This window comes from Pipra filicauda, unplaced genomic scaffold (assembly GCF_003945595.2).
Source record: "Pipra filicauda isolate LSUMZ 115617 unplaced genomic scaffold, ASM394559v2 scaffold847_size67191_pilon, whole genome shotgun sequence".
NCBI classification, from domain to species: Eukaryota; Metazoa; Chordata; class Aves; order Passeriformes; family Pipridae; genus Pipra; species Pipra filicauda.
The window spans coordinates 39,455-67,189 of NW_024105028.1; the positions used below are offsets into that span (position 1 = coordinate 39,455).

Consider the following 27,735-nt stretch of genomic DNA (forward strand, 5'->3'; position numbering starts at 1 on the left):
GATAGTGGGTGAGCTCCTGGTAACCCTAAAACACAGGCAAATCCCTGATCCCGTGGGAAGCAGATCAGTTTGTAGCCCATAAAGAAAAAGGGAAATTTCTTCAGCCTGCTTGTGGTCCATTGTAGTGTCCCTCTGCTGAGAAAGCTGGTGCAGAACCTCTGATCTTTCAGTTGGTGTTGTCATCAAGACAAAGTGGGACAAGATGTGTTTGAAAGTTTCTTCCTGCCCTGCTGTGTGCTGCCCGTTGGCTGGTGGAGCAGCAGAGCAGAAATTCACTGTTGGCATCTGGCAAAGCAGCAGGAGAGAGCAGTTGTGAGGGGAAGGGGGGTGAGGTGTCTGCTCTTCAAGAGGGACAAGACAAAGGAGTTGGGGAATTGTCCTGGAACTCTGGCCTGGCAGGCTTGGAGCGCTGGGTGGGCATTTCTTGAGAGCTGTGGTGGCCCCACTTCCTCCTGAGCCTCATTTGATGGCAGTGTGTCCAGAGGCAGCCCGGCTCCAGGCTGAAGCAAAAAGCCAGAGCGGGTGATGCGGGAGCTGCTCCAGCGCCTACCGCAGCCTGCGGCCCGGTGGGAGCGTCCCGGGCCCTGCCCCGGGGCGCCCTGAGGCGGGGCAGTGCCCACTCCCGCCGGCCGCCCTCACAAGGCCCAGGCCGCCTCCTTCCCACAAGGCCCAGCAGGGCCGCCCTCACACCTGCCCCGCCCTGCCCTGCCCCGCCCGGCCCCACCCTGCCCCGTGGCCTCTGTCACACCCCACGCTGACGTGCTGAGCCTTCCACCAGCCATTGTGACGCCACAGGCGCCAGTCGGGCACGGCTTTGTTGGTGCCCGCAGCCGGCGCTCAGAGCTGCTGGAGCCTCTCGGGGAGCAGCAGCACATCCCGCTCGGGGAGCATTGCGCGCCTGCATCGCCGTCTTGGCAGCTGCAGGCCACGACCACTGCGCAGGGCGACCTCGTCTGCCTTGTGCTTCATACCCTCTGCCCGTCCTTCTTCTCGTCCCCTTTGTCACCCTCCCCCTAAACCTCGCCCCGTCCCATTCCTCATCCCCACTTGGCTCCCGGCAGCCCGCCGGGGCCTTCTTGCCCTTCCTGCTGCTGGGAGCTCCAAGCAGGGCCATGCCGTGGCTTCTGAGCAAGAAGCGACGGCAGTCGCCCTCCAGCAGCCCCAGTGGGCAGCCCTGGGCTGCCACCAGCTCCAGCAGCGCCTCCCAGCTCCGGGAGCAGGGGCTGGGCAGGCTGCACCGCGCGGCCGCCCGCGGTGACCTGGGCTGGCTGAGGCGCTGGCGCTGGTACGTCAAGGTAGTCGGCATCGACAGGCCAGACCAGGAGATGCGGTGAGTTCTGGGCCACGCTGATGGCACACCTTGGCTGCTCCTGAGCCAAGCTGCAGTAGTCCTCGGCAGCCCTCTCTTAGGAACAAGGCTTGAAAAGTGACATTTGCCCTGTCAGCTGGGACAGGGAACTCTTGAGCTTTTCACTGCTCGGAGCTGCCGGCCGGGCTCCAGCGCTGCTGCAAACGCGTCTTGCCCACCTGCCCCTTGGCCGTGCTCTCTCTGCAGGGCTGTTCTGCAGCTGCTCAGCCCTCACCTGTTCTCTTCTGCCCTCTGGCTCATCAGGGCAGGGTTGCAGCAGCAGCAGCAGCAGCAGCAGCAGCAGGAGCAGAGTCCGGGCAGGGTCCCCAGGGTGCTGGGTAGAGACACAGCTTGGGCTCGTCCTTTGTCTGTCTGGGTTAAGAGCGTCCGTTTAATTTTTAGGACACCTCTGCATCTGGCTTCAGCCAATGGCCATGCAGATGTCGTCAGATATCTGCTAAGAAAGAACAGCCAGCCCAACCTCGCTGACAGCTTCAAGAGAACGGCCCTGATGAAGGTGTGTGCAATGCCTTCTGAGCTTGGAGGTGGGGCTCAGTGCTGGGGTGTTAAAGGGGAGGTGTCTGGCAGGATTCCTTGCAGGGCAGGGCCATAGAAACACGCCTATTGCAATGGGCAGGGCACAGCCTCTGTTAGCTGATCTTTGCAGATGGTCTTCTATGGCAGCACTCAGGAGCTGAGGGAGTTGTGAGAGAGGGGGATGGAAAAGTTGGAAGCCTTTCCCTTTTGGTGTGTTGTTGCCAGGCAGTCCAGCAGGAGCAGGAAGAATGTGTTGCTGTTCTGCTGGAACACGGTGCCGACCCCAATCTGGCAGACGCTGACGGCAACACTGCCCTTCACCTGGCTGTGCTCTCTAAAAACACAGCTGTAGCAGGGCTGTTACTGGAGCATCATGCCAACAGTGATGCTCAGAACCAGGTAACCTTGGCACGGGGCTAAAGCTGCTCTTTCCAAGAGCTGCAGAGCTTGTCTGTGTCTTTCTAATGGGGATTCTTGCTCCTTTTAGTGGGGATTTACCCCCTTGAAACTTGCAGCCTTGCAACAGCACGAGGAGATTCTGGAGTGCCTTGTGAACAAAGCAGCTGACAGGCCTGCTCAAGCCCAGGGGGAAAGGTGAGGGCTTTGTCAAAACAGCCCCCGGGTGTTCTGGGTAGTCTGCAAGTGTGACCCAGACGAGGGGCGTGGCAATGAGCTGGGCAAAAGAAGGAGCAGCCCCGTGGAAGCAGTTCCCCGTGGGACTGGTAAATGCAGGTCTGCCCTTGGCTGCTCTCGTACCTCAGGGGCTCTCGTCCTTTGCCCGCTGAGGTCTGCAAGAAAGCCTTGTCTGTGGTGCCCTCTCCCCACCCAGAGCCAGAGCCCCGGGGAAACTTGCCAGTAGCTCAGCAGCGTGGCTGCTCTGCAGGCCAGGGGGGTTTAAGGCACGGCAGAGTTGGGGCGTTCAGTGCTCTGAAGGGAAGCGTTGGGGGAAAGAGAAGCAACACTGTCCCAGGGGACACGAGGGGCTCCGAGCACAGAAGGAGAAAACTTCCTGCCATGGAGATGGTCAGGGGGTCGAAGGGCTTGCCCTGGGAGTTTGTGCAGCCGCATGTGGGGGGACTTTGAAGAGCAGTGCAAGGAGCCCTGAACAGCATGGCCTGAGCTGGTAGCTGAGGCTGCTTTAGGGAGGCCCCTTGTAAGAGAAATTCTCCAATGCTTCCATGGACTTGGCTTTGCTTTCCCGGAGCTTGTAGGAAAGGGGGGAAGAGCTGTTTTGGGAGCAAGCAGGGGAAAACTGATGCAGGGTCAGACACGTTTCTGATGAAATTTTGCATGCTTTAGGAGTGCTCTTGTGGTTCCTGGAAGCCATGAGGCTCACCTGGAGGAAGATAATCTGCGCTTGCAGGAGGAGCTGGACAGGGCTGGCGCGGAGGTATGGAAAGCCTGTCCCCACAGGGAGAAACCTGGGGGTGCCTGTTGCTTCCTATCCATCCTGAAAACGGACAAAACAGTGTTCAGTGTGTTCATTGGGGAGTAGAAGTGAAGCTTTGAAGGGACTTGAATGGATTTCAGTTCTTTGGGCAGAGGGGATGCACACAGACATGCAGCACCTGAGTTCTTCAGCAGCAGCTGGCTCCTCTCTGGAAAAGCTCCCCTGACAACTGTGGATTCTTCCCGTGGTTTTACAGCTGCAGGAGGAGGAAGAAAAGCATCTTCAGTCTGAGCATTGTGTTCCTGACTTGAAGAGTGCCTTGGATGCCAAGAAAAGAGAGGCAATAACTTCCTCCCAGGAACTGCAGGACCTCCTGGAAGAAGACGCGCAAGAGTAAGAGAGGAACCCAGTGAAGCGAGGGGTCTGTGGCTTTGGGGATTGGGTGGAAACAGGGGGAGAGTCAGTGGGATTTTGAAGGACACTTCTGCTGTGGCTTCTGTTCCTTAGCACAGTTTGTCTGGCATTGGATTTTCTGGTCATAAGAGCTGTATTTCTTCTTAAGCTTTGCAAGTGAGAACAGCAGATTGGAAGCCACTGTCCAGCAGCCAAGCGAGAGCGTTGAAGCCCTTCCGAGAGCCCTGCAAGCCTCTGCCTCAGTAAGCTGGTGCTAAATTTGCCTTTTTGTGACTCTTGAGCCTAGTTGCCTATTTCTGTGGGGCAATTGTCAGATGAAGTTTTCCTGCAGAGCCTGGGGAGCTCAGTTTCTGCCTTCTCCTCAGCAGAGGCTGCTCAGAAAGCAGCCTGGTCCTTTCCCCAGCTGCTACAAAAGCCCTGAGGGTATTTGGTGTGCTGGACACTGGAGGAATTCTTAGATTCTAAATGAGGAGTTTCATCATGAGCTCCAAGGGACCCAGAAGTATTGTTGCCAGAAGTGTCTCCCAAATTCTTAAGTAGGTGTAAAGTTTCTTCTTTCTGTCGGGGAATCTTTCAGGTGTTTTCTAGGCTGGTTTCCAGTAGATGATAAATACAGTTGCCATGGCCACCCCCTTGAGAGGTTTTCCCAGAATTCACTGCCTTTAGATCACGCTGAGTTTCCTTTTCTTTTATTTCTCTGTGCACAGGGTGGTGAACTTTCCCAGCAGCTGGACATGGAGCCTGGAACAGGCATGCAGCTCGAGGCCCTAAACCAGGCTTTGCAAGAAGAGCTGTCCACTCTGCTTGGGAAGTGTGAACAACTGGAGAAGAGCAAATGTCAGCTGCAAGAAGAGATGACAAAACACCACCATCATTTGGAGACTTTGGTGCTGGATGGCAGCCAAAGAGAACAGTGTACAAGAGAGGTGGCAGAAGGAGCTGACCAGGAAAGAAGTCCAAAGCTACAAGAGGTCAGCCTCGTTTTGCAAGTAAGTGAATTTCTCCCCAGTGTCCACAGGCTCTTCATTAGGAGCTTTGAAGCAGAGTGCTCATTTGGGCTTCTTTCCCACTGCAAAGAATTGTTTGCCCTGGTAGCTCCTGGGTTCTGCCTTGGTTGCTGCTGGGAGTGAGGAGGCAGAGCCGCCTCTCTGAGTAAGGCTGGGCCCTTGAAAGTGGGTGTGTGCAATTTTGTGCTGGGCAGAGCTCTCTTTTTCTTGTGGTGGTTGAAGGTGCACTGTCTCCTTCAGGCACAGGCAGCCCACCAGGCCCCACTAGGACAAACTGGAGACATTCATTGTGAATCCATGAGAATCCAGTTGGAAGAAAGAATTAGAAATCTGGAAAGTGAATTGGAGAGGGTCAAAAACACCCAACAAGAGAGAGCTTCTCGTAAAGAAGCAACACAGGGAGGGATGGAAATGTACAAAGAGCTGTATGTGGAGGAAGTGAAAACCAGAAGATGCCTGGCCAAGAAACTGGAAAGGTAAGTCCATGCTTGTTTGGAGTGGTAATAAGAGAGTCCTTTTTCTTCCTGCATTTTCCTTGGAAATCCATCTTCTCCATCTGGCCAGCATTATTGCCCTCCATTGGCCAACAGGGTCTGATGGAGTTGCCAAGACCCTCTCCTTGATATTTGAAAAGTCGTGGCAGTCAGGGGAAGTCCCAGGTGAGGGGAAAAAGGGAAACCCACTGTGCCCATCTTTGAAAGGGGTAGAAAGGAGGGTCCTGGGAACTGCCAACCTGTCAGCCTGCCCTCTGTGCCTGGGGAGGTGATGGAAAAGATCCTTCTAGAAGCTCTGTCAAGGCACGTGGATGACAGGGAGGTGATTGGAAGCACCAGCACAGCTTCCCCAAGGGCAAGTGCTGCTTGACCAACCTGGTGGCCTTCTAAGATGGAGTGACTGCCTCAGTGGACAAGGGCTACCCATGTCATCTCCCTGTCATTCTGGAAAGCCTTTGACACAGTCCCCCACAACATCCTTCTCTCCAAAGTGGAGAGAGATGGATTGGATGCGTGGACTGTTAGATGGAGAAGAAATTGGGTGAACAGTGCCATGCAGAGGTGGTGATCAATGGCTCAGAGTGCTGAGGGCCATCAGTGCCGAGTGGTGTCCCTGAGGGGTCTGGACTGGGCCCAGTGTTCTTTAATGTCTTCACTAATGATCCAGAGGAAGGGATGGAGTGTGCCCTCAGCAAATTTGCAGCTGCCACCAAGCTGAGGGGTGTGGTTGACACAGGTGATGCCACCCAGAGGGCCCTGGACCAGCTGGAGAAGTGGGCCCATGGCAATCTGCTGATGGTTTAACCAGAGCCAGTGCAAGCTGCTGGCCGTGGCTCAGGGCAGCCCCTGTATCAGTGCAGGCTGGGGGATGAAGAGGGGCAGAGCAGCCCTGCCGAGAAGCCCTTGGGCTGGAGGAGAGGCCGGACATGAGCCGGCGATGTGCGCTCGCAGCCCAGAGAGCCAATTGTGTCCTGGGCTGCGTCCAAGGCAGCGTGGCCAGCGGGTGGAGGGAGGGCATTCTGCCTCTCTGCTCTGCCCTTGGGAGAGCCCAGCTGGAGGGCTGCATCCAGCTCTGGGCTCCTCAGCACAGCAAGGACCTCCAGCTGTTGGACTGAGTCCAGAGGAGGCCACCAAGGTGCTTGGAAAGATGGAGCACCTCTGCTAGGAGGAAAGGCTGGGACAATTGCAACCCTTCAGCCTGGCAAAGAGGAGGCTTTGGGGTGACCTAATTGTGGCCTTTTGGGGTGTGAAGGGAGCCTACAAGAAGGATGAAGAGAGTGCATTTAAAAGAGCAGGTAGTGAGAGGACAAGGGGGAATGGCTTCAAATGGAAAGAGAATAGGTTTAGATTTGATCCTGGGAAGAAATTGGTTGCTGTGAGGGTGGTGAGGAACTGCAACAGGTTGCCCAGAGAAGCTGTGGATGCCCCATGGCTGCAAGTGTTCAAGGTCAGGTTGGATGGGGTTGTGAACAGGCTGGTCTGGTGGAAGGTGTCCCTGCCCACAGCAGGAGGCTTGGAACTGGATGATCTTTAAGGTCCCTGCCAAGCCAAGCCATTCTAGGCTTGGATGCTGTCTGTGCTGTTTCTGTGAGACTGTGGGGGAAAGGCTGGTTCTTCCTGTGTTTCATGGTTTTCTTCACTAATTTGCTGTGCAGGCTGGAAAAGCTTCTGAGGATAGAGAGCAGGAAACTCCGGGTTAATGAAGAGAAAGGAAGTCAGTCCCAGCTGGAAGAAATGAAGAAGAGATATTCTGAAAAGGTCAAGGAAGTTGATGGATTCCAAAGAGAGGTGAGCTGCGCTCTGGGTGGGGCTCTTTGGTTGTGGTGTTCCTTCTTTTGAAAGCTGGGAGATGCTTTCCCTCTGTTTCTTGTCATGCTGATGATTTTTTTTTTCCCCTTGGCTGCATTTTGGATGTGATGGGCTTTTCTTAATGCTCCTCCTGCTGTTCCAGTGGGAGATGACTCGAACTAATCCGGGGTAGTTCTCCTTCTGGGGAAAGATGCAAATGTTGAGGGCAAAGCAGTAGGTGTAAGGGCTGATGGAGGCCAGGCTGTCCTGCAGAGGAGGGGCAAGCCAGGAGTGGCAGCCAGCCTGGCAGGGTGCGTGAGCTCCCGGGCCAGGGAGCCGTCCCACAGGCCCTGAGCAAGAAGAGCAGAACAGGTCCCCTGAGAGTGAGCGGGGTCAGCCAAGAGTGCAGATCCCCCGGCTGGGCCTGAGGGATGGGCAGGTCTGCCGTCCTGGCAGGACATCACGTGCATGGGCTGAGAGCAGTGGGGCCCAGCTCAGGCCTGGCTGCAGCTGGAGGGAGGCTGTGACAGCGTCCTCTGGGTGTGCCAGATGAATTGCTGCCCTGGCAGAGAGGGGAGGAACAGCGCTGTCACTGGCAGGGCACCATCAGCCCCTGAGCCCTGTCCCAGGCACGAGCTGAGCAGGAGGCCCTTGAGGTTTGGCTTTTCTGCACAGTGTTGTTGCTGCCCAGGGCCCAAGGAGGACAGGGGCCTCCCAGGGGAAAATCTGTCCCTTCTTGCTCACGGGGAGCTGTTTCAGCCCATCCTGTGGCGGGGAGCCCGAAGGACTGTTCCCAGCAGTGCTTTTGAGGCTGCTGTGCCTGTGCAGCAGTGGCACAGAACCTCTCATCCCTTCTCCACTCGTCACTCGGATCCGTTGCTAAAGCGGCGTCTGTCAGAGTCACGCTTGGGTTTGAAGACATCCCTGTAGAATGGCTTCCTGCCTTTGCAGTCATTCCTTTGGAGTCCAGAAGCTTGGAGCATTTTTGCATGAGGAACTCCAAAAGGATGGGAAGCTGAGGAATCCCGTGAAAAATGATGGGAAAGCTGTTCTTGCTGGAAAAGAAAAGCCTGGTTGCACTTTGTGTCTAGTCCTGAGCCAGCAGATGATGAATAAAGTCTCCCTGGGCACCCCCTTTTGAGGTTTTCCAGGAATTCACTGCCTTTACACCACGCTGAGTTCCTTTTTTGTTCCTTCTGTCTGCAGGTTGCTGAACTTTCCCAGCAGTTGGACAGGGAACGTGAACAGTGCACGCAGCTGGAGGCCAAAAATCAGGCTTTGCAAGAAGAGCTGTCTGCCCTGCGTGGGGAGTGCGAGAACCTGGCCATGGACAAATGCCAGCTGCAAGAAGAGCTGGCAAAACTCCACCATCATTTGGAGACCAACGTGGTGGATCGCAGCCAACTCGAACAGTGCAAAAGAGAGGTGGAAGAACGAGCAGACCAGGAAATAAGACAAAAACTCCAAGAAGTCAATGAGTTTTTGCAAGTAAGTGAATTTCTCCCCAGTGTCCACAGGTGCTACGTAAACTTCTCTTGTGGCCATGGTTTTTGGTCTTTTTCTTTTGCTCCTGTGTTCTGTGGGTTAGCTTCTGTCTTTGCTGAAGGCAGTGGCAGAAGGCAATCTGGTTGGGCAGGAGTGCTGTCATGGGTGTGGAATGTGGTGGCAGGTCCCTGAATGCAAAGGCTGCCCAAGGCAGATTCCCACTTTGCAGTGCTTGGGGGGATCTCTGTGCGCTGCTCTGCTTCTCACTGCTCATCCTTGGATGGGTTTGGCAACTTGCAGCTGTCATGGCCAGACCTACAGGTGCTGCTTTGTCCTTGTAGGGGGTGAAAGTGCTCAGAAAAGGAGTCACTGAAATTCCAGGGATGGGAGGGAGGGGGTGGAGGTGGATGTGGAAGCTCTTCTTGTCTTTGAAGAATCCTTTTGGACATGCCCTGTCCTACAGACCCAGTGTCTCTTCATTAGTAGCTTTGAAGCAGAGTGCTCATTTGGGCTTCTTTCCCACTGCAAAGAATTGTTTGCCCTGGCAGCTCCTGGGTTCTGCCTTGGTTGCTGCTGGGAGTGAGGAGGCAGAGCCGCCTCTCTGAGTCAGGCTGGGCCCTTGAAAGTGGGTGTGTGCAATTTTGTGCTGGGCAGAGCTCTCTTTTTCTTGTGGTGGTTGAAGGTGCACTGTCTCCTTCAGGCACAGGCAGCCCACCAGGACACCTTAGAAGAAATCAGAAGCAGTCATGTGGACTCACTGAAAAAACAGTTAGAAGACAGAATTAGAGATCTGGAACGTGCACTGGGAAGGACAAAAAGCAACCAAGCAGAAAGACCTTTTCAAAAGGAATCCACCCAGGCAGAAGTGGACAAGTACAAAGAGCTGTATCTGGTGGAAGCCCAAAGAAGAAAAAGCCTCACCAAGAAACTGGAAAGGTAAGTCCCTGCTTTTTTGGACTGGTAAGAACAGACTCCTTTTTCCTCCTGCATTTTCCTTGGAAATCCCTTTTCTGCATCTGGCCAGCATCAGGTGTGAAAGCAGAACGTGGCATCTTTGTGGGGAAAGTTCCTTCAGAGCCTTCCCTTCCTCAGACCTGTCTTCCTTTCTCTTTAGAGTTCCAGCAGTAACCCCACAGCAGCACCACTCTGGCATTATTGGTGTCTTTTCAAGTTGAGGTTGTTTTAGCAGGCAGTCTTTTTGCCAGTCTCTACTCTCCTCATCCTGTGGGTGACAGAGAAGATGAATCTTGTGCCCTTTCCTGTTTGAATAAGGAGAGGCCTCTGGGAGAAGAGAGTTGGATTCTGTGAATCCAAAATAAGGCGGCTCTTTCTTGGCTTCTGTTTTGGCAGCGGGTCTGAGGGTTGAGCTTTCCTTGAGAAGGCCAGGGTAGCCCAGAGTTCTTCTGGAGGTGCCACTGGCTGCTCCTTGCACTTGGTGTGATTTCTTAGAAACAGGCCCTGTGAACAAGCTCAGATCAAAGGATGTGCTGGTTTTGGACGCTCTTCATGCCCTTGGCTTTTAGAAGTCGAGTAGTAGCCAAGGCTGTGGAGGGTAACTTTGCGAAAGCCTTCCTGCCAAAGATGACTCTGTGTGTGCTTGTGAATGTTTCAGAGCTACTGAGAGACTTGCAGTGGCCAACACCAAGCTCTTTTTGGAGCGCCACAGAAGCAGATCTGTGGTCCCAAGCAGCGCTGTCAGCGGACTTCTGGCTGCAAGTCCACTTCTGGATTCACCTGGCCTGGGACATGTTGGCATCAGTTTGGGACTGAGCAGAAGTCTGGCTCTCAGAACACCACCCAGACACCTGTGGTAAAGCCCAAGACTTCTGCTCATCAGGTTGGTACAGATTTTCCAGAGTGGTCAAAGGCCCAAAAAGGTTGAAATGGAAGCAATGAGCTGTGGAACTCCATTCTTTTCCAAGAGAAACTGTGGGCAAGAGCTCTGTGGCACAGGAACCTCCCACCTAAGTTCTACCCTAAATTTACACGTAGTAATCTTCTGTAGTCTGTGGGGTTTGGCAGGAAGCCAACTCCAACTGGCTACAGATGGTTTTGGTGTCAGAAGTGGGATTGTTTTGGTTCCTTTGGTTTTGTTGTGGGAACATTGTCTGGGAAAGCTGCCAAGAGCAGGTTTGTTTTGTCAACATCCCCCATTGTTTTGGGACACTCCTGGGAGAGCTGCCAAGAAGGATTTTGTTTATCTAAACATAGCTTTGTTTAGGAAGAAGGAGAAAGAAAAATAATAACAATGGCCTTTTTACTAATTTTATTCCTGATTCTTGCTGTTTTTGTGCCTGTCCTAGGACATCCTGTGAGGGACCGTTCAGATGGATGGAACAAATTGCTTCCTTTCCTTAATTTCGACATCCACGGCCTAGTAGCCAGTTTCCTTGATGGTGGCCTTCAAGGTTTGGTAGCAAAGACTCCAAGATCAGCTCTAACCCATCCCTACATTGCTCAGCGACAATGATCCTAGTGGTGAGGGCAGCGAAACTGCTACTTAAAATTGGAGAGGTGGTGCTGCATTGGTCCCCTTGTTGTACGAAAGGAATCGCTGGAGCTTTGGGGACAAGAAGTGCCAACGGCCACGACAACTGTACACAGGCAACAGTATCGGAGGAACCGAGATGCTGTGACCCCCATCCATCCATCCAGTACATCCATGACATCATTGTGGGGGGGACACAGCAGAAGAAGTTTTCGAGAAAGGACAGAAGATCATCCAGATTCTCCTCGAGGCCGGTTTTGCCATCAAGAAGAGTAAGGTCAAGGGCCCTGCCCAAGAGATCCAGTTCCTAGGGCTGAAATGGCAAATGGACGACACCAGATACCAACAGACGTCCTCAACAAGATTGTAGCAATGGCTCCACCCACAAACAAGAAAGAAACCCAAGCTTTTCTGGGAGCCATTGGCTTCTGGAGGATGCACATCCCAGAGTACAGCCAGATGGTGAGCCCTCTTTACTTTGTGACCCGTAAAAAGAACAATTTCCAGTGGGGTCCTGAACAACAACAAGCTTTCAGGCAGATCAAGCAAGAGATTGCACATGCCGTGGCTCTTGGAGCAGTCAGGACAGGACCAGAGGTAAAGAATGTGCTCTACTCTGCAGCTGGAGATAAAGGTCCCTCCTGGAGCCTCTGGCCAAAGGTGCCTGGTGAGACGTGAGGGCGACCACTGGGTTTCTGGAGCCGAAGCTACAGAGGTTCTGAGGCCAATTCCACCCCTGAGGAGAAGGAAATCTTAGCAGCCTATGAAGGCATACGAGCAGCTGCAGAGGTAATTGGTCCCAAAGCACAGCTCTTCCTGGCACCCCAGATGGGACCCCAGCATGCAAAGTGTAACTGGATAAGGGAAAAAGGGGGTAGGGTTTATCCATTTTAGGGAAAGGGTGGCCAAAAAGGAAATACTGCAATGCAGCAAACTTTGGCCAATCAGGGAGCGGGGTCTAAGGATACAGACATCAAGGGGATTTTTCATCAAACAATTTCAGGGGACAAACAAGGGAAAAACTACAGTAAATGTTTAGACACAACCGTAAAACTGGAAAGGCTTTGGGTCTGAACTTCTTGACAACTTCATCCAGGGCTTTCATCCTCTGGAGGGTCACACATTTCTTGTTGTCTTCTCCAGCTTTCAGATTCAGCAATGTCCTCACTCCCGACAGACCAGGGTCCCCTTTCCAGAGTAATGGAGGAGCACCGGGATTTTTTAATCCAAAATTCCCGGATTGGAATGAAATGCTCTGGAAAGGCTCTGGAAATCATTCGGGGTTCACAGTGAGTCTCTGGTTTCCCATCCCCTGCTTCAGATGTGAAAACATGTTCCTTGCAGTCGGAATGTAAACTCATCAGCTCCATTAAACTTGAGCACTATATCCCATCATCCAGATCATCAAGGAAGATGTTCACCAGGAATTGCTGATCACTGGCCTCCAGCTGGATGTTGCACTCCTGATCACCACCCCAGCCAGCAGATTTCAACCAGCCTGCTGTCTGCTCATCCAGCCCATACTTCATGGGCTTCTCTGTGAGGGAGCCCTGTCTGTGTCCACTAGTACACACATTCATTTGGATTTTAAACAATCAAACAGAAGTGAGAGTTTTAACAGCAGAATTATTTTTCAAAGGGAAATAGAAGGGTAAGAGTTTTTAATTTTAATGATCATGTTTTACATGGTACTAATTGACATCTAGTAGAAATGAGACAGCACCTTAAGAGACAAATCTACATTCTCTATTTATGCCTCTGAATTACAGGTATGGCTTTGATGGAACGAGTGCCTTCAAGCTCCATTGGCAGGCACTGTTTGAAAACTATTTGGGTGATTTTTGATAAGAAATGAAAGATGCAACGGCAGGAAGCCATTCAGCAATCCCTGACAAGGGAGGTCCACTGTCAATTGCTGGGAGGGCCCCCACCTGTTTCTTTTAATGGTGCTCCCAAATCCCACCCCTTGGGCCTCCCATCCCATCCCATCCTTTTTGGTCCCCTCAGGCATCTCCTCCCCAGCATCTGCTCTGTGTCCTACCCAGGGTCCCCAAACATCCTCCCACTGATCATTCCCAAAGCTTTTCTTTCCATCCTTCCCCTCAGACCTTTGCCTTTCATCCAGGTCACTGCCCTGGTACCTCCCAAGACCATTCCTTGCCTCCCTCTCCACTCCCAACCATCTCCCAGTGCCCTCGTTTTTGTCCTCCTCCATCATCCTCCTCCTGTCCCCACCAAGCCTCTCCCTTGCAGTCCCCATGTCCCTACACTTGAATTCCTTTCCCCTCCCCTGCATCCCACACAGGGCCCCTTCAACACCCCAATCCCAGTCCCGTGGGCTCCCCAGTTCCCCCCAGTTCAGCATCTTTGGGTCCCCTCCTACTCCCCCCACCGTCCCTGCAGGCCCTGAATTCCCCTGGCTCTCCTTGTCTCCATCCCCACCCTGGGCCCTGCAGGCACAGGGGTTGGAGGTGAAACTGGGTGGAGTGGGAGCAGGGGGAGCAGAAGGGATTTTCCCCCTCAGACGGGGGCAGCCCTGGGCTGGGGGGGCTGGGGACCCCCGTGTCCCTCCCCCAGCCCCACAGGGGCCAATCCTGCTTAAACCTTTGCTCTCCTTGCCCAGGCACTCTTGGCAGGAACCCAAAATGATCTGCGGGAGGTGAGTGGGCCGGGGGGACTGGAGGGCATCCAGTCTGGGAACTGGGGGACACTTTGGTCCCCCCATCCCTCGCTGGCACCGGGGACATCCCAGTGACCAGCCAGGGCTCCTGGGCTCTCTCCAGCTGCATTTAGTGGACGTTGGGATCCTGAAGATGGCTCAGGTGGGTACCAGGAGTTCTGCCTGAGTGGGGTCCTCCCCTCACATGGCCATGACACTCCTAAGCCATCCCAGTCTGCCCCAGTATACCCCAGTGCACCTTCCCCAAGGATCCCATTTCTCCCCCCAGGCTCCCAATACATCCCACTGCACCCAGTGTGTCCCTAACCCTGCCTTTGTCCCCAGCCCCCTGTGGTGGAGAAGGTGGTGGGTCCTGTTGGTGAGAAAGGCGTGGCTGCATCCCTGGATGGCTGAGGTGAGCAGTGCCTGCAGGGAGAGGGGTCAGGACAAGGCCCCTCTCATGTTGCAGTGGACTTTGGGGGTGACGTTTGGGGCTCTGTCTTTCAGGACTGGTGGTGACACCCATGCCCTGTCCCCCTCCAGTGGCATGAGGAGATGATCAATCCAGGAAGAACCCTCTGATTTCCCTCAGAGCCCAGGGGCATTTTCCCTGAATGATCAATAAATCCCTTCAGCAAAGCTACTCTGCTTGATCTTGTGTGTGTGTTCCCATCTCCATGGGTGTGTTCCCATCTCCATGGGTGTGTTCCCATAGAATCACCACTTCCCTGGGCAGCCCATTCCAATGGCTGATTACCCTCTTTGTAAAGAAATTCTTTCTAGTATCCAACCTAAACCTCCCCTGGCACAGCTTAAGACCCAGCCCTCTTGTCTTGCTGATGGTTGCCTGGGAAAAGAGACCAACCTCCACCTGGCTACAACCTCCTGTCAGGGAGTTGTAGAGAGTGAGGAGGTCTCCCCTGAGCCTCCTCTTCTCCAGGCTGAACAGCCCCAGCTCCCTCAGCCTCTCCTCACAGGACTCGTGCTTGAGTCCCTATCCCAGCCTTGTTGCTCTCCTCTGGACCTGCTCCAGGACCTCAATGTCCTTCCTGATCTGAGGGGCCCAGAACTGGACACAGCACTCCAGGGGTGGCCTCACCAGCACTGAGTCCAGGGGAAGAATCACTTCCTTGGACCTGCTGGCCACACTGTTCCTGAGCCAGGCCAGGATGCCATTGGCCTTCTTGGCCACCTGGGCACACTCTGGCTCCAGTTCAGCTTCCTGTCAATCCAAACCTCCAGGTCCCTTCCTGCCTGGCTGCTCTCCAGCCACTCTGTCCCCAGCCCAGGGGGCTGCAGGGGGTTGTTGTGGCCAAAGGGCAGGACCCGGCCCTTGGCCTGGTTGAACCTCATCCCGTTGGAATCAGCCCAACTCCCCAACCTATCCAGGTCCCTCTGCAGAGCCCTCCTGCCTTCCAGCTGATCGACACTCCCCCCCAGCTTGGTGTCATCTGCAAACTTGCTGATGATGGACTCAATCCCCTCATCTCATCATGGCCAGTCTTCACAAATGAAGATTTGGGAAAGGTCTCCACCCACATTTGTTACAAGCACACTGGTGATACAGGGCTTTGCAAATGCGGGTAAGGCCTTCGAGCCTGCGCAATGGATATTTTAGGTGAGACACAGTGTGCGCTGAACTGAGCCCACCCTTTCATCCTGAGGTTCATCTGCCGGGGCCGAGCGAGCTTGGACGGTGGCAGCGAGGTCCTCAGGACGTAGGTTTGTTTAGAGTGACCTTCTCTTAGATGGATGACCAGGTCGAGAGCAAAACGGCCTCAGAGCTTTTTCCAACACACACCCCCCTTGCCTCCGTTAAGGCAGAAAGTGAAGTGCCACTTTCCAAGGAGAGGAGGGGAGAAAAAAACCCCTCACGCCCCCCCCCCAGCCCCAGAGGGAGCTGTCAGGCTGGAATGTAGTTCTGCCAGCCAGCTCCTTTGGGTAGGTAATCACCCAAGGCAGAAAACTGTCCTCCCCATTCAACATCCCTCCCCCACAGGCAGCAGGGGAAAGAAAATTCCCGTTCAGTTTTTTAGAACAAGTAAACCCGTGACACTGGGGAACAAATCCCCCAGTGTATTTCCCCCATCTCTACACTGTCAACTCCTTTGAACACTAGGCTGGGCAGGGATTCTTACTGTCATTGGATCTCTGTGAACACAAACAGAGCTGTCCTTGGGGGCTGAATGACTGCAAGGCTCATAAGTGAACACAGCAGTGAGGACTTGTGCTCCACATCCCAGCAGCTGTGCCACAGGGAACTGTGTTACTGGTAAATTTCCTTGAATCTGGCGCAGTGCTACAGCAGAGCCCATTCATCCTGGGTTTGATCCTACTAATCGTCCTACTAACCATCATCCTGGGTTTGCACCTAACAATTTTCTTCTCATCGAAACCCCCTTTCCATACTTGTTGGGTTTAACAGCCTTTGCAACACCTTGCAAAGTACAGTGACACAAAAGAGCTGGTTAATATTCAAGGATCACTTCTATCGAGCTCAAGAGAGTTTCATCCTAAAAAGCAGAAAGTCAGGCAAAAATTCCAGGAGGTCTGCATGGATGGCTTGACAAGGAGCTTCTTGTTCAAACACAAAAAGGAAGCTTACAGAGAGTGGACGCAAAGAAAGAAAACAGAAATGTTATCTGGGCATGCAGGGGTGAAGTTGGTAAAGCCAAAGCCCAAATGGAACTGAATCAGGCCAGTGATGTCAGAGACAACAGGAAGGACTTCTTTAAGTCTGTAGGTGACAAAAGGAAAAGCAGGGAAAATGTGGGCCTATCTCTCAACAAGATGGGGCAGCTTGTTCCACAGGACAGGAAAAAAGCAGAAATACTGAATGTCTTCTTTGCCTATGTCTTTCCTGGCTTTTCCTAACCTTCAGGGATCAGGACAACTGTCTCTAGGAAACCCTGTTCCAGAACAGGCCTTGGACTAGAGCACCTTAGTCTTTCCGTGATTCTGTGCAGAGGGTGAGCAGTGGCCACCAGCAGAGCAGGGCCATACCCACAGTGCAGCCTGTGCCAAAGCACACACAGCATAGAGGGGCTCCTCCGCCAGAACCAACGGCAGTCGCCGTCAAGACTCCAGGATGTGTCCTCGTTTTCTTCTGTTCCCCCTGCTGGCTTTGCTTCTCCCATTCCCCCATCCCAAGGCTGTCCCCTCTTCTTCCCTCTGCTTGCCTCTGGGACAGGTGGGGACCTGTCCAACTTTGGCAGAAAGGGCACGGCTGCCACAACTGTCCCGACATTTGAGGAGAACTGCTGCGTTTGGTGACAGAATTGGAGCTCTTTGGGCCTAGGTGGGAGGGATGAGGAGAGTCATATTTTTGAAGGCGTCTTAAGGCTTTCTTCCTGGGCCGGGAGTTAAGACTTCTCTCTCTGCCCTTGCTCTGAGTGCATATGAGTCTGGCAGACATCTTCAAGGCTGAAAGAGAAGCCAGGCCTGAAGGCCGAGCCAGAGCTGTCCTCTGCTCCCTTCAGCTCTGCTCACAGCTGCATCTTCAGCCTGTCCCAGAGGCCAGGCAAATGTGTGCCTTTCCTCCGGGAAGGCTTGAAGCACAGTGGTGTTAAGATCATGGCCTCCAGGTGAGCTATTGCTGCTACTCAGTTGCCAGACTCTTGCAGTGCTTTCGAGCCCTCCTCTTTGTGTTCTGGGCAGAAGATAGTGGGTGAGCTCCTGGTAACCCTAAAACACAGGCAAATCCCTGATCCTGTGGGAAGCAGACTGGTTTGTAGCCTGCAGAAAAAAAGGGAAATTTCTTCAGCCTGTTTGTGGTCCATTGTAGTGTCCCTCTGCTGAGAAAGCTGGTGCAGAACCTCTGATCTTTCAGTTGGTGTTGTCATCGAGACAAAGTGGGACAAGATGTGTTTGAAAGTTTCTTCCTGCCCTGCTGTGTGCTGCCCGTTGGCTGGTGGAGCAGCAGAGCAGAAATTCACTGTTGGCATCTGGCAAAGCAGCAGGAGAGAGCAGTTGTGAGGGGAAGGGGGGTGAGGTGTCTGCTCTTCAAGAGGGACAAGACAAAGGAGTTGGGGAATTGTCCTGGAACTCTGGCCTGGCAGGCTTGGAGCGCTGGGTGGGCGTTTCTTGAGAGCTGTGGTGGCCCCACTTCGTCCTGAGCCTCATTTGATGGCAGTGTGTCCAGAGGCAGCCCGGCTCCAGGCTGAAGCAAAAAGCCAGAGCGGGTGATGCGGGAGCTGCTCCAGCGCCTACCGCAGCCTGCGGCCCGGTGGGAGCGTCCCGGGCCCTGCCCCGGGGCGCCCTGAGGCGGGGCAGTGCCCACTCCCGCCGGCCGCCCTCACAAGGCCCAGGCCGCCTCCTTCCCACAAGGCCCAGCAGGGCCGCCCTCACACCTGCCCCGCCCTGCCCTGTCCCGCCCGGCCCCACCCTGCCCCGTGGCCTCTGTCACACCCCACGCTGACGTGCTGAGCCTTCCACCAGCCATTGTGACGCCACAGGCGCCAGTCGGGCACGGCTTTGTTGGTGCCCGCAGCCGGCGCTCAGAGCTGCTGGAGCCTCTCGGGGAGCAGCAGCACATCCCGCTCGGGGAGCATTGCGCGCCTGCATCGCCGTCTTGGCAGCTGCAGGCCACGACCACTGCGCAGGGCGACCTCGTCTGCCTTGTGCTTCATACCCTGTGCCCGTCCTTCTTCTCGTCCCCTTTGTCACCCTCCCCCTAAACCTCGCCCCGTCCCATTCCTCATCCCCACTTGGCTCCCGGCAGCCCGCCGGGGCCTTCTTGCCCTTCCTGCTGCTGGGAGCTCCAAGCAGGGCCATGCCGTGGCTTCTGAGCAAGAAGCGACGGCAGTCGCCCTCCAGCAGCCCCAGTGGGCAGCCCTGGGCTGCCACCAGCTCCAGCAGCGCCTCCCAGCTCCGGGAGCAGGGGCTGGGCAGGCTGCACCGCGCGGCCGCCCGCGGTGACCTGGGCTGGCTGAGGCGCTGGCGCTGGTACGTCAAGGTAGTCGGCATCGACAGGCCAGACCAGGAGATGCGGTGAGTTCTGGGCCACGCTGATGGCACACCTTGGCTGCTCCTGAGCCAAGCTGCAGTAGTCCTCGGCAGCCCTCTCTTAGGAACAAGGCTTGAAAAGTGACATTTGCCCTGTCAGCTGGGACAGGGAACTCTTGAGCTTTTCACTGCTCGGAGCTGCCGGCCGGGCTCCAGCGCTGTTGCAAACGCGTCTTGCCCACCTGCCCCTTGGCCGTGCTCTCTCTGCAGGGCTGTTCTGCAGCTGCTCAGCCCTCACTTGTTCTCTTCTGCCCTCTGGCTCATCAGGGCAGGGTTGCAGCAGCAGCAGCAGCAGCAGCAGCAGCAGCAGAGTCCGGGCAGGGTCCCCAGGGTGCTGGGTACAGACACAGCTTGGGCTCGTCCTTTGTCTGTCTGGGTTAAGAGCGTCCGTTTAATTTTTAGGACACCTCTGCATCTGGCTTCAGCCAATGGCCATGCAGATGTCGTCAGATATCTGCTAAGAAAGAACAGCCAGCCCAACCTCGCTGACAGCTTCAAGAGAACGGCCCTGATGAAGGTGTGTGCAATGCCTTCTGAGCTTGGAGGTGGGGCTCAGTGCTGGGGTGTTAAAGGGGAGGTGTCTGGCAGGATTCCTTGCAGGGCAGGGCCATAGAAACACGCCTATTGCAATGGGCAGGGCACAGCCTCTGTTAGCTGATCTTTGCAGATGGTCTTCTATGGCAGCACTCAGGAGCTGAGGGAGTTGTGAGAGAGGGGGATGGAAAAGTTGGAAGCCTTTCCCTTTTGGTGTGTTGTTGCCAGGCAGTGCAGCAGGAGCAGGAAGAATGTGTTGCTGTTCTGCTGGAACACGGTGCCGACCCCAATCTGGCAGACGCTGACGGCAACACTGCCCTTCACCTGGCTGTGCTCTCTAAAAACACAGCTGTAGCAGGGCTGTTACTGGAGCATCATGCCAACAGTGATGCTCAGAACCAGGTAACCTTGGCACGGGGCTAAAGCTGCTCTTTCCAAGAGCTGCAGAGCTTGTCTGTGTCTTTCTAATGGGGATTCTTTCTCCTTTTAGTGGGGATTTACCCCCTTGAAACTTGCAGCCTTGCAACAGCACGAGGAGATTCTGGAGTGCCTTGTGAACAAAGCAGCTGACAGGCCTGCTCAAGCCCAGGGGGAAAGGTGAGGGCTTTGTCAAAACAGCCCCCGGGTGTTCTGGGTAGTCTGCAAGTGTGACCCAGACGAGGGGCGTGGCAATGAGCTGGGCAAAAGAAGGAGCAGCCCCGTGGAAGCAGTTCCCCGTGGGACTGGTAAATGCAGGTCTGCCCTTGGCTGCTCTCGTACCTCAGGGGCTCTCGTCCTTTGCCCGCTGAGGTCTGCAAGAAAGCCTTGTCTGTGGTGCCCTCTCCCCACCCAGAGCCAGAGCCCCGGGGAAACTTGCCAGTAGCTCAGCAGCGTGGCTGCTCTGCAGGCCAGGGGGGTTTAAGGCACGGCAGAGTTGGGGCGTTCAGTGCTCTGAAGGGAAGCGTTGGGGGAAAGAGAAGCAACACTGTCCCAGGGGACACGAGGGGCTCCGAGCACAGAAGGAGAAAACTTCCTGCCATGGAGATGGTCAGGGGGTCGAAGGGCTTGCCCTGGGAGTTTGTGCAGCCGCATGTGGGGGGACTTTGAAGAGCAGTGCAAGGAGCCCTGAACAGCACAGCCTGAGCTGGTAGTTGAGGCTGCTTTAGGGAGGCCCCTTGTAAGAGAAATTCTCCAATGCTTCCATGGACTTGGCTTTGCTTTCATGGAGCTTGTAGGAAAGGGGGGAAGAGCTGTTTTGGGAGCAAGCAGGGGAAAACTGATGCAGGGTCAGACACGTTTCTGATGAAATTTTGCATGCTTTAGGAGTGCTCTTGTGGTTCCTGGAAGCCATGAGGCTCACCTGGAGGAAGATAATCTGCGCTTGCAGGAGGAGCTGGACAGGGCTGGCGCGGAGGTATGGAAAGCCTGTCCCCACAGGGAGAAACCTGGGGGTGCCTGTTGCTTCCTCTCCATCCTGAAAACGGACAAAACAGTGTTCAGTGTGTTCATTGGGGAGTAGAAGTGAAGCTTTGAAGGGACTTGAATGGATTTCAGTTCTTTGGGCAGAGGGGATGCACACAGACATGCAGCACCTGAGTTCTTCAGCAGCAGCTGGCTCCTCTCTGGAAAAGCTCCCCTGACAACTGTGGATTCTTCCCGTGGTTTTACAGCTGCAGGAGGAGGAAGAAAAGCATCTTCAGTCTGAGCATTGTGTTCCTGACTTGAAGACTGCTTTGGATGCCAAGAAAAGAGAGGCAGTAACTTCTTCCCTGGAACTGCAGGACCTCCTGTTGGCATCTTGTGAGACCAATCCGACTGTGAACCAACTGGAAGAAGACGCGCAAGAGTAAGAGAGGAACCCAGTGAAGCGAGGGGTCTGTGGCTTTGGGGATTGGGTGGAAACAGGGGGAGAGTCAGTGGGATTTTGAAGGACACTTCTGCTGTGGCTTCTGTTCCTTAGCACAGTTTGTCTGGCATTGGCTTTTCTGGTAATAAGAGCTGTATTTCTTCTTAAGCTTTGCAAGTGAGAACAGCAGATTGGAAGCCACTGTCCAGCAGCCAAGCGAGAGCGTTGAAGCCCTTCCGAGAGCCCTGCAAGCCTCTGCCTCAGTAAGCTGGTGCTAAATTTGCCTTTTTGTGACTCTTGAGCCTAGTTGCCTATTTCTGTGGGGCAACTGTCAGATGAAGTTTTCCTGGAGAGCCTGGGGAGCTCAGTTTCTGCCTTCTCCTCAGCAGAGGCTGCTCAGAAAGCAGCCTGGTCCTTTCCCCAGCTGCTACAAAAGCCCTGAGGGTATTTGGTGTGCTGGACACTGGAGGAATTCTTAGATTCTAAATGAGGAGTTTCATCATGAGCTCCAAGGGACCCAGAAGTATTGTTGCCAGAAGTGTCTCCCAAATTCTTAAGTAGGTGTAAAGTTTCTTCTTTCTGTTGGGGAATCTTTCAAGTGTTTCCTAGGCTGGTTTCCAGTAGATGATAAATACAGTTGCCATGGCCACCCCCTTGAGAGATTTTCCCAGAATTCACTGCCTTTAGATCATGCTGAGTTTCCTTTTCTTTTATTTCTCTGTGCACAGGGTGGTGAACTTTCCCAGCAGCTGGACATGGAGCCTGGAACAGGCATGCAGCTCGAGGCCCTAAACCAGGCTTTGCAAGAAGAGCTGTCCACTCTGCTTGGGAAGTGTGAACAACTGGAGAAGAGCAAATGTCAGCTGCAAGAAGAGGTGACAAAACACCACCATCATTTGGAGACTTTGGTGCTGGATGGCAGCCAAAGAGAACAGTGTACAGGAGAGGTGGCAGAAGGAGCTGACCAGGAAAGAAGTGCAAAGCTACAAGAGGTCAGCCTCGTTTTGCAAGTAAGTGAATTTCTCCCCAGTGTCCACAGGCTCTTCATTAGGAGCTTTGAAGCAGAGTGCTCATTTGGGCTTCTTTCCCACTGCAAAGAATTGTTTGCCCTGGCAGCTCCTGGGTTCTGCCTTGGTTGCTGCTGGGAGTGAGGAGGCAGAGCCGCCTCTCTGAGTCAGGCTGGGCCCTTGAAAGTGGGTGGGTGCAATTTTGTGCTGGGCAGAGCTCTCTTTTTCTTGTGGTGGTTGAAGGTGCACTGTCTCCTTCAGGCACAGGCAGCCCACCAGGCCCCACTAGGACAAACCAGAGACCATCATTGTGATTCCGTGAGAATCCAGTTGGAAGAAAGGATTAGAAATCTGGAAAGTGAATTGGAGAGGGTCAAAAACACCCAACAAGAGAGAGCTTCTCGTAAAGAAGCAACACAGGGAGGGATGGAAATGTACAAAGAGCTGTATGTGGAGGAAGTGAAAACCAGAAGATGCCTTGCCAAGAAACTGGAAAGGTAAGTCCGTGCTTGTTTGGAGTGGTAATAAGAGAGTCCTTTTTCTTCCTGCATTTTCCTTGGAAATCCATCTTCTCCATCTGGCCAGCATTATTGCCCTCCATTGGCCAACAGGGTCTGATGGAGTTGCCAAGACCCTCTCCTTGATATTTGAAAAGTCGTGGCAGTCAGGGGAAGTCCCAGGTGAGGGGAAAAAGGGAAACCCACTGTGCCCATCTTTGGAAGGGGTAGAAAGGAGGGCCCTGGGAACTGCCAAGTGTCAGCCTGCCCTCTGTGCCTGGGGAGGTGATGGAAAAGATCCTTCTAGAAGCTCTGTCAAGGCACGTGGATGACAGGGAGGTGATTGGAAGCAGCAGCACAGCTTCCCCAAGGGCAAGTGCTGCTTGACCAACCTGGTGGCCTTCTAGGATGGAGTGACTGCCTCAGTGGACAAGGGCTACCCATGTCATCTCCCTGTCATTCTGGAAAGCCTTTGACACAGTCCCCCACAACATCCTTCTCTCCAAAGTGGAGAGAGATGGATTGGATGCGTGGACTGTTAGATGGATAAGAAATTGGGTGAACAGTGCCATGCAGAGGTGGTGATCAATGGCTCAGAGTGCTGAGGGCCATCAGTGCCGAGTGGTGTCCCTGAGGGGTCTGGATTGGGCCCAGTGTTCTTTAATCTCTTCACTAATGATCCAGAGGAAGGGCTGGAGTGTGCCCTCAGCAAATTTGCAGCTGCCACCAAGCTGAGGGGTGTGGTTGACACAGCTGATGCCACCCAGAGGGCCCTGGACCAGCTGGAGAAGTGGGCCCATGGCAATCTGCTGATGGTTTAACCAGAGCCAGTGCAAGATGCTGGCCGTGGCTCAGGGCAGCCCCTGTATCAGTGCAGGCTGGGGGATGAAGAGGGGCAGAGCAGCCCTGCCGAGAAGCCCTTGGGCTGGAGGAGAGGCCGGACATGAGCCGGCGATGTGCGCTCGCAGCCCAGAGAGCCAATTGTGTCCTGGGCTGCGTCCAAGGCAGCGTGGCCAGCGGGTGGAGGGAGGGCATTCTGCCTCTCTGCTCTGCCCTTGGGAGAGCCCAGCTGGAGGGCTGCATCCAGCTCTGGGCTCCTCAGCACAGCAAGGACCTCCAGCTGTTGGACTGAGTCCAGAGGAGGCCACCAAGGTGCTTGGAAAGATGGAGCACCTCTGCTAGGAGGAAAGGCTGGGACAATTGCAACCCTTCAGCCTGGAAAAGAGAAGGCTTTGGGGTGACCTAATTGTGGCCTTTTGGGGTGTGAAGGGAGCCTACAAGAAGGATGAAGAGAGTGCATTTAAAAGAGCAGGTAGTGAGAGGACAAGGGGGAATGGCTTCAAATGGAAAGAGAATAGGTTTAGATTTGATCCTGGGAAGAAATTGGTTGCTGTGAGGGTGGTGAGGAACTGCAACAGGTTGCCCAGAGAAGCTGTGGATGCCCCATGGCTGGAAGTGTTCAAGGCCAGGTTGGATGGGGTTGTGAACAAGCTGGTCTGGTGGAAGGTGTCCCTGCCCAGAGCAGGAGGCTTGGAACTGGATGATCTTTAAGGTCCCTGCCAAGCCAAGCCATTCTAGGCTTGGATGCTGTCTGTGCTGTTTCTGTGAGACTGTGGGGGAAAGGCTGGTTCTTCCTGTGTTTCATGGTTTTCTTCACTAATTTGCTGTGCAGGCTGGAAAAGCTTCTGAGGATAGAGAGGAGGAAACTCCGGGTTAATGAAGAGAAAGGAAGTCAGTCCCAGCTGGAAGAAATGAAGAAGAGATATTCTGAAAAGGTCAAGGAAGTTGATAGATTCCAAAGAGAGGTGAGCTGCTCTCTGGGTGGGGCTCTTTGGTTGTGGTGTTCCTTCTTTTGAAAGCTGGGAGATGCTTTCCCTCTATTTCTTGTCATGCTGATGATTTTTTTTTTCCCCTTGGCTGCATTTTGGATGTGATGGGCTTTTCTTAATGCTCCTCCTGCTGTTCCAGTGGGAGATGACTCGAACTAATCTGGAGGTAGTTCTCCTTCTGGGGAAAGATGCAAATGTTGAGGGCAAAGCAGTAGGTGTAAGGGCTGATGGAGGCCAGGCTGTCCTGCAGAGGAGGGGCAAGCCAGGAGTGGCAGCCAGCCTGGCAGGGTGCGTGAGCTCCCGGGCCAGGGAGCCGTCCCACAGGCCCTGAGCAAGAAGAGCAGAACAGGTCCTGTGAGAGTGAGCGGGGTCAGCCAAGAGTGCAGATCCCCCGGCTGGGCCTGAGGGATGGGCAGGTCTGCCGTCCTGGCAGGACATCACGTGCATGGGCTGAGAGCAGTGGGGCCCAGCTCAGGCCTGGCTGCAGCTGGAGGGAGGCTGTGACAGCGTCCTCTGGGTGTGCCAGATGAATTGCTGCCCTGGCAGAGAGGGGAGGAACAGCGCTGTCACTGGCAGGGCACCATCAGCCCCTGAGCCCTGTCTCAGGCACGAGCTGAGCAGGAGGCCCTTGAGGTTTGGCTTTTCTCCACAGTGTTGTTGCTGCCCAGGGCCCAAGGAGGACAGGGGCCTCCCAGGGGAAAATCTGTCCCTTCTTGCTCACGGGGAGCTGTTTCAGCCCATCCTGTGGCGGGGAGCCAGAAGGGCTGTTCCCAGCAGTGCTTTTGAGGCTGCTGTGCCTGTGCAGCAGTGGCACAGAACCTCTCATCCCTTCTCCGCTCGTCACTCGGATCCGTTGCTGAAGCGGCGTCTGTCAGAGCCACGCTTGGGTTTGAAGGCATCCCTGTAGAATGGCTTCCTGCCTTTGCAGTCATTCCTTTGGAGTCCAGAAGCTTGGAGCATTTTTGCATGAGGAACTCCAAAAGGCTGGGAAGCTGAGGAATCCTATGAGAAATGATGGGAAAGCTGTTCTTGCTGGAAAAGAAAAGCCTGGTTGCACTTTGTGTCTAGTCCTGAGCCAGCAGATGATGAATAAAGTCTCCCTGGGCACCCCCTTTTGAGGTTTTCCAGGAATTCACTGCCTTTACACCACGCTGAGTTCCTTTTTTTATTTTCTGTCTGCAGGTTGCTGAACTTTCCCAGCAGTTGGACAGGGAACGTGAACAGTGCACGCAGCTGGAGGCCAAAAATCAGGCTTTGCAAGAAGAGCTGTCTGCCCTGCGTGGGGAGTGCGAGAACCTGGCCCTGGACAAATGCCAGCTGCAAGAAGAGCTGGCAAAACTCCACCATCATTTGGAGACCAACGTGGTGGATCGCAGCCAACTCGAACAGTGCAAAAGAGAGGTGGAAGAACAAGCAGACCAGGAAATAAGACAAAAACTCCAAGAAGTCAATGAGTTTTTGCAAGTAAGTGAATTTCTCCCCAGTGTCCACAGGCACTTCCTAAACTTCTCTTGTGGCCATGGTGTTTGGTCTTTTTCTTTTGCTCCTGTATTCTGTGGGTTAGCTTCTGTCTTTGCTGAAGGCAGTGGCAGAAGGCAATCTGGTTGGGCAGGAGTGCAGTCATGGGTGTGGAATGTGGCGGCAGGTCCCTGAATGCAAAGGCTGCCCAAGGCAGATTCCCACTTTGCAGTGCTTGGGGGGATCTCTGTGCGCTGCTCTGCTTCTCACTGCTCATCCTTGGATGGGTTTGGCAACTTGCAGCTGTCATGGCCAGACCTACAGGTGCTGCTTTGTCCTTGGAGGGGGTGAAAGTGCTCAGAAAAGGAGTCACTGAAATTCCAGGGATGGGAGGGAGGGGGTGGAGGTGGAGGTGGAAGCTCTTCTTGTCTTTGAAGAATCCCTTTGGACATGCCCTGTCCTACAGACCCAGTGTCTCTTCATTAGTAGCTTTGAAGCAGAGTGCTCATTTGGGCTTCTTTCCCACTGCAAAGAATTGTTTGCCCTGGCAGCTCCTGGGTTCTGCCTTGGTTGCTGCTGGGAGTGAGGAGGCAGAGCCGCCTCTCTGAGTAAGGCTGGGCCCTTGAAAGTGGGTGGGTGCAATTTTGTGCTGGGCAGAGCTCTCTTTTTCTTGTGGTGGTTGAAGGTGCACTGTCTCCTTCAGGCACAGGCAGCCCACCAGGACACCTTAGAAGAAATCAGAAGCAGTCATGTGGAGTCACTGAAAAAACAGTTAGAAGACAGAATTAGAGATCTGGAACGTGCACTGGGAAGGACAAAAAGCAACCAAGCAGAAAGACCTTTTCAAAAGGAATCCACCCAGGCAGAAGTGGACAAGTACAAAGAGCTGTATCTGGTGGAAGCCCAAAGAAGAAAAAGCCTCACCAAGAAACTGGAAAGGTAAGTCCCTGCTTTTTTGGACTGGTAAGAACAGACTCCTTTTTCCTCCTGCATTTTCCTTGGAAATCCCTTTTCTGCATCTGGCCAGCATCAGGTGTGACAGCAGAACGTGGCATCTTTGTGGGGAACGTTCCTTCAGACCCTTCCCTTCCTCAGACCTGTCTTCCTTTCTCTTTAGAGTTCCAGCAGTAACCCCACAGCAGCACCACTCTGGCATTATTGGTGTCTTTTCAAGTTGAGGTTGTTTTAGCAGGCAGTCTTTTTGCCAGTCTCTCCTCTCCTCATCCCGTGGGTGACAGAGAAGATGAATCTTGTGCCCTTTCCTGTTTGAATAAGGAGAGGCCTCTGGGAGAAGAGAGTTGGATTCTGTGAATCCAAAATAAGGCGGCTCTTTCTTGGCTTCTGTTTTGGCAGCGGGTCTGAGGGTTGAGCTTTCCTTGAGAAGGCCAGGGTGGCCCAGAGTTCTTCTGGAGGTGCCACTGGCTGCTCCTTGCACTTGGTGTGATTTCTTAGAAACAGGCCCTGTGAACAAGCTCAGATCAAAGGATGTGCTGGGTTTGGACGCTCTTCATGCCCTTGGCTTTTAGAAGTCGAGTAGTAGCCAAGGCTGTGGAGGGGAACTTTGCGAAAGCCTTCCTGCCAAAGATGACTCTGTGTGTGCTTGTGAATGTTTCAGAGCTACTGAGAGACTTGCAGTGGCGAACACCAAGCTCTTTTTGGAGCGCCACAGAAGCAGATCTGTGGTCACAAGCAGCGCTGTCAGCGGAGTTCTGGCTGCAAGTCCACTTCTGGATTCACCTGGCCTGGGACATGTTGGCCTCAGTTTGGGACTGAGCAGAAGTCTGGCTCTCAGAACACCACCCAGACACCTGTGGTAAAGCCCAAGACTTCTGCTCATCAGGTTGGTACAGATTTTCCAGAGTGGTCAAAGGCCAAAAAAGGTTGAAATGGAAGCAATGAGCTGTGGAACTCCATTCTTTTCCAAGAGAAACTGTGGGCAAGAGCTCTGTGGCACAGGAACCTCCCACCTAA

At 54.1% G+C, this 27,735-nt stretch overlaps 2 protein-coding genes across 6 annotated transcripts; both read left to right on the top strand.

The window, feature by feature from the left end:
* The first annotated feature begins 207 nt into the window (after positions 1-207).
* Positions 208-14,253, top strand: LOC113997356 (ankyrin repeat domain-containing protein 26-like). 5 transcript variants are annotated; one of them, XM_039390603.1, is made up of 21 exons: positions 208-1,330; positions 1,751-1,865; positions 2,111-2,284; positions 2,373-2,479; positions 3,185-3,275; positions 3,532-3,668; positions 3,838-3,931; positions 4,397-4,678; positions 4,937-5,172; positions 6,846-6,978; positions 8,185-8,466; positions 9,164-9,399; positions 10,076-10,300; positions 10,767-11,413; positions 11,574-11,740; positions 12,095-12,240; positions 12,352-12,602; positions 12,721-13,610; positions 13,735-13,773; positions 13,900-14,025; positions 14,118-14,253. In XM_039390603.1, the coding sequence occupies exons 1-13, from the start codon at positions 1,113-1,115 to the stop codon at positions 10,275-10,277; spliced, it is 2,307 nt and encodes a 768-aa protein (XP_039246537.1). In that variant the 5' UTR covers positions 208-1,112; the 3' UTR covers positions 10,278-10,300; positions 10,767-11,413; positions 11,574-11,740; positions 12,095-12,240; positions 12,352-12,602; positions 12,721-13,610; positions 13,735-13,773; positions 13,900-14,025; positions 14,118-14,253. The 5 variants fall into 5 exon arrangements, with proteins under 5 accessions (XP_039246537.1, XP_039246534.1, XP_039246536.1 ...); XM_039390600.1 differs by having other exon boundaries at positions 13,956-14,025; XM_039390602.1 differs by having other exon boundaries at positions 12,721-13,773.
* Positions 14,254-17,732: 3,479 nt separating this feature from the next.
* LOC113992474 (ankyrin repeat domain-containing protein 26-like) lies at positions 17,733-27,620 on the top strand. The gene is made up of 13 exons (XM_027729777.2): positions 17,733-18,599; positions 19,017-19,131; positions 19,377-19,550; positions 19,639-19,745; positions 20,451-20,541; positions 20,798-20,973; positions 21,143-21,236; positions 21,702-21,983; positions 22,242-22,477; positions 24,150-24,282; positions 25,489-25,770; positions 26,468-26,703; positions 27,380-27,620. The coding sequence occupies exons 1-13, from the start codon at positions 18,382-18,384 to the stop codon at positions 27,579-27,581; spliced, it is 2,346 nt and encodes a 781-aa protein (XP_027585578.2). The 5' UTR covers positions 17,733-18,381; the 3' UTR covers positions 27,582-27,620.
* The last annotated feature ends 115 nt before the right edge of the window (positions 27,621-27,735 follow it).

Excerpts from the sequence above, each read along its gene's own strand:
- LOC113997356 (XM_039390602.1), top strand. The coding sequence starts at position 1,113 with ATGCCGTGGCTTCTGAGCAAGAAGCGACGGCAGTCGCCCTCCAGCAGC. Across the intron at positions 2,480-3,184 it reads GCTCAAGCCCAGGGGGAAAG|GAGTGCTCTTGTGGTTCCTG; the intron begins GTGAGGGCTTTG and ends TGCATGCTTTAG. Across the intron at positions 9,400-10,075 it reads CTCACCAAGAAACTGGAAAG|AGCTACTGAGAGACTTGCAG; the intron begins GTAAGTCCCTGC and ends TGAATGTTTCAG.
- LOC113992474 (XM_027729777.2), top strand. The coding sequence starts at position 18,382 with ATGCCGTGGCTTCTGAGCAAGAAGCGACGGCAGTCGCCCTCCAGCAGC. Across the intron at positions 21,237-21,701 it reads CCCTGCAAGCCTCTGCCTCA|GGTGGTGAACTTTCCCAGCA; the intron begins GTAAGCTGGTGC and ends CTCTGTGCACAG. Across the intron at positions 26,704-27,379 it reads CTCACCAAGAAACTGGAAAG|AGCTACTGAGAGACTTGCAG; the intron begins GTAAGTCCCTGC and ends TGAATGTTTCAG.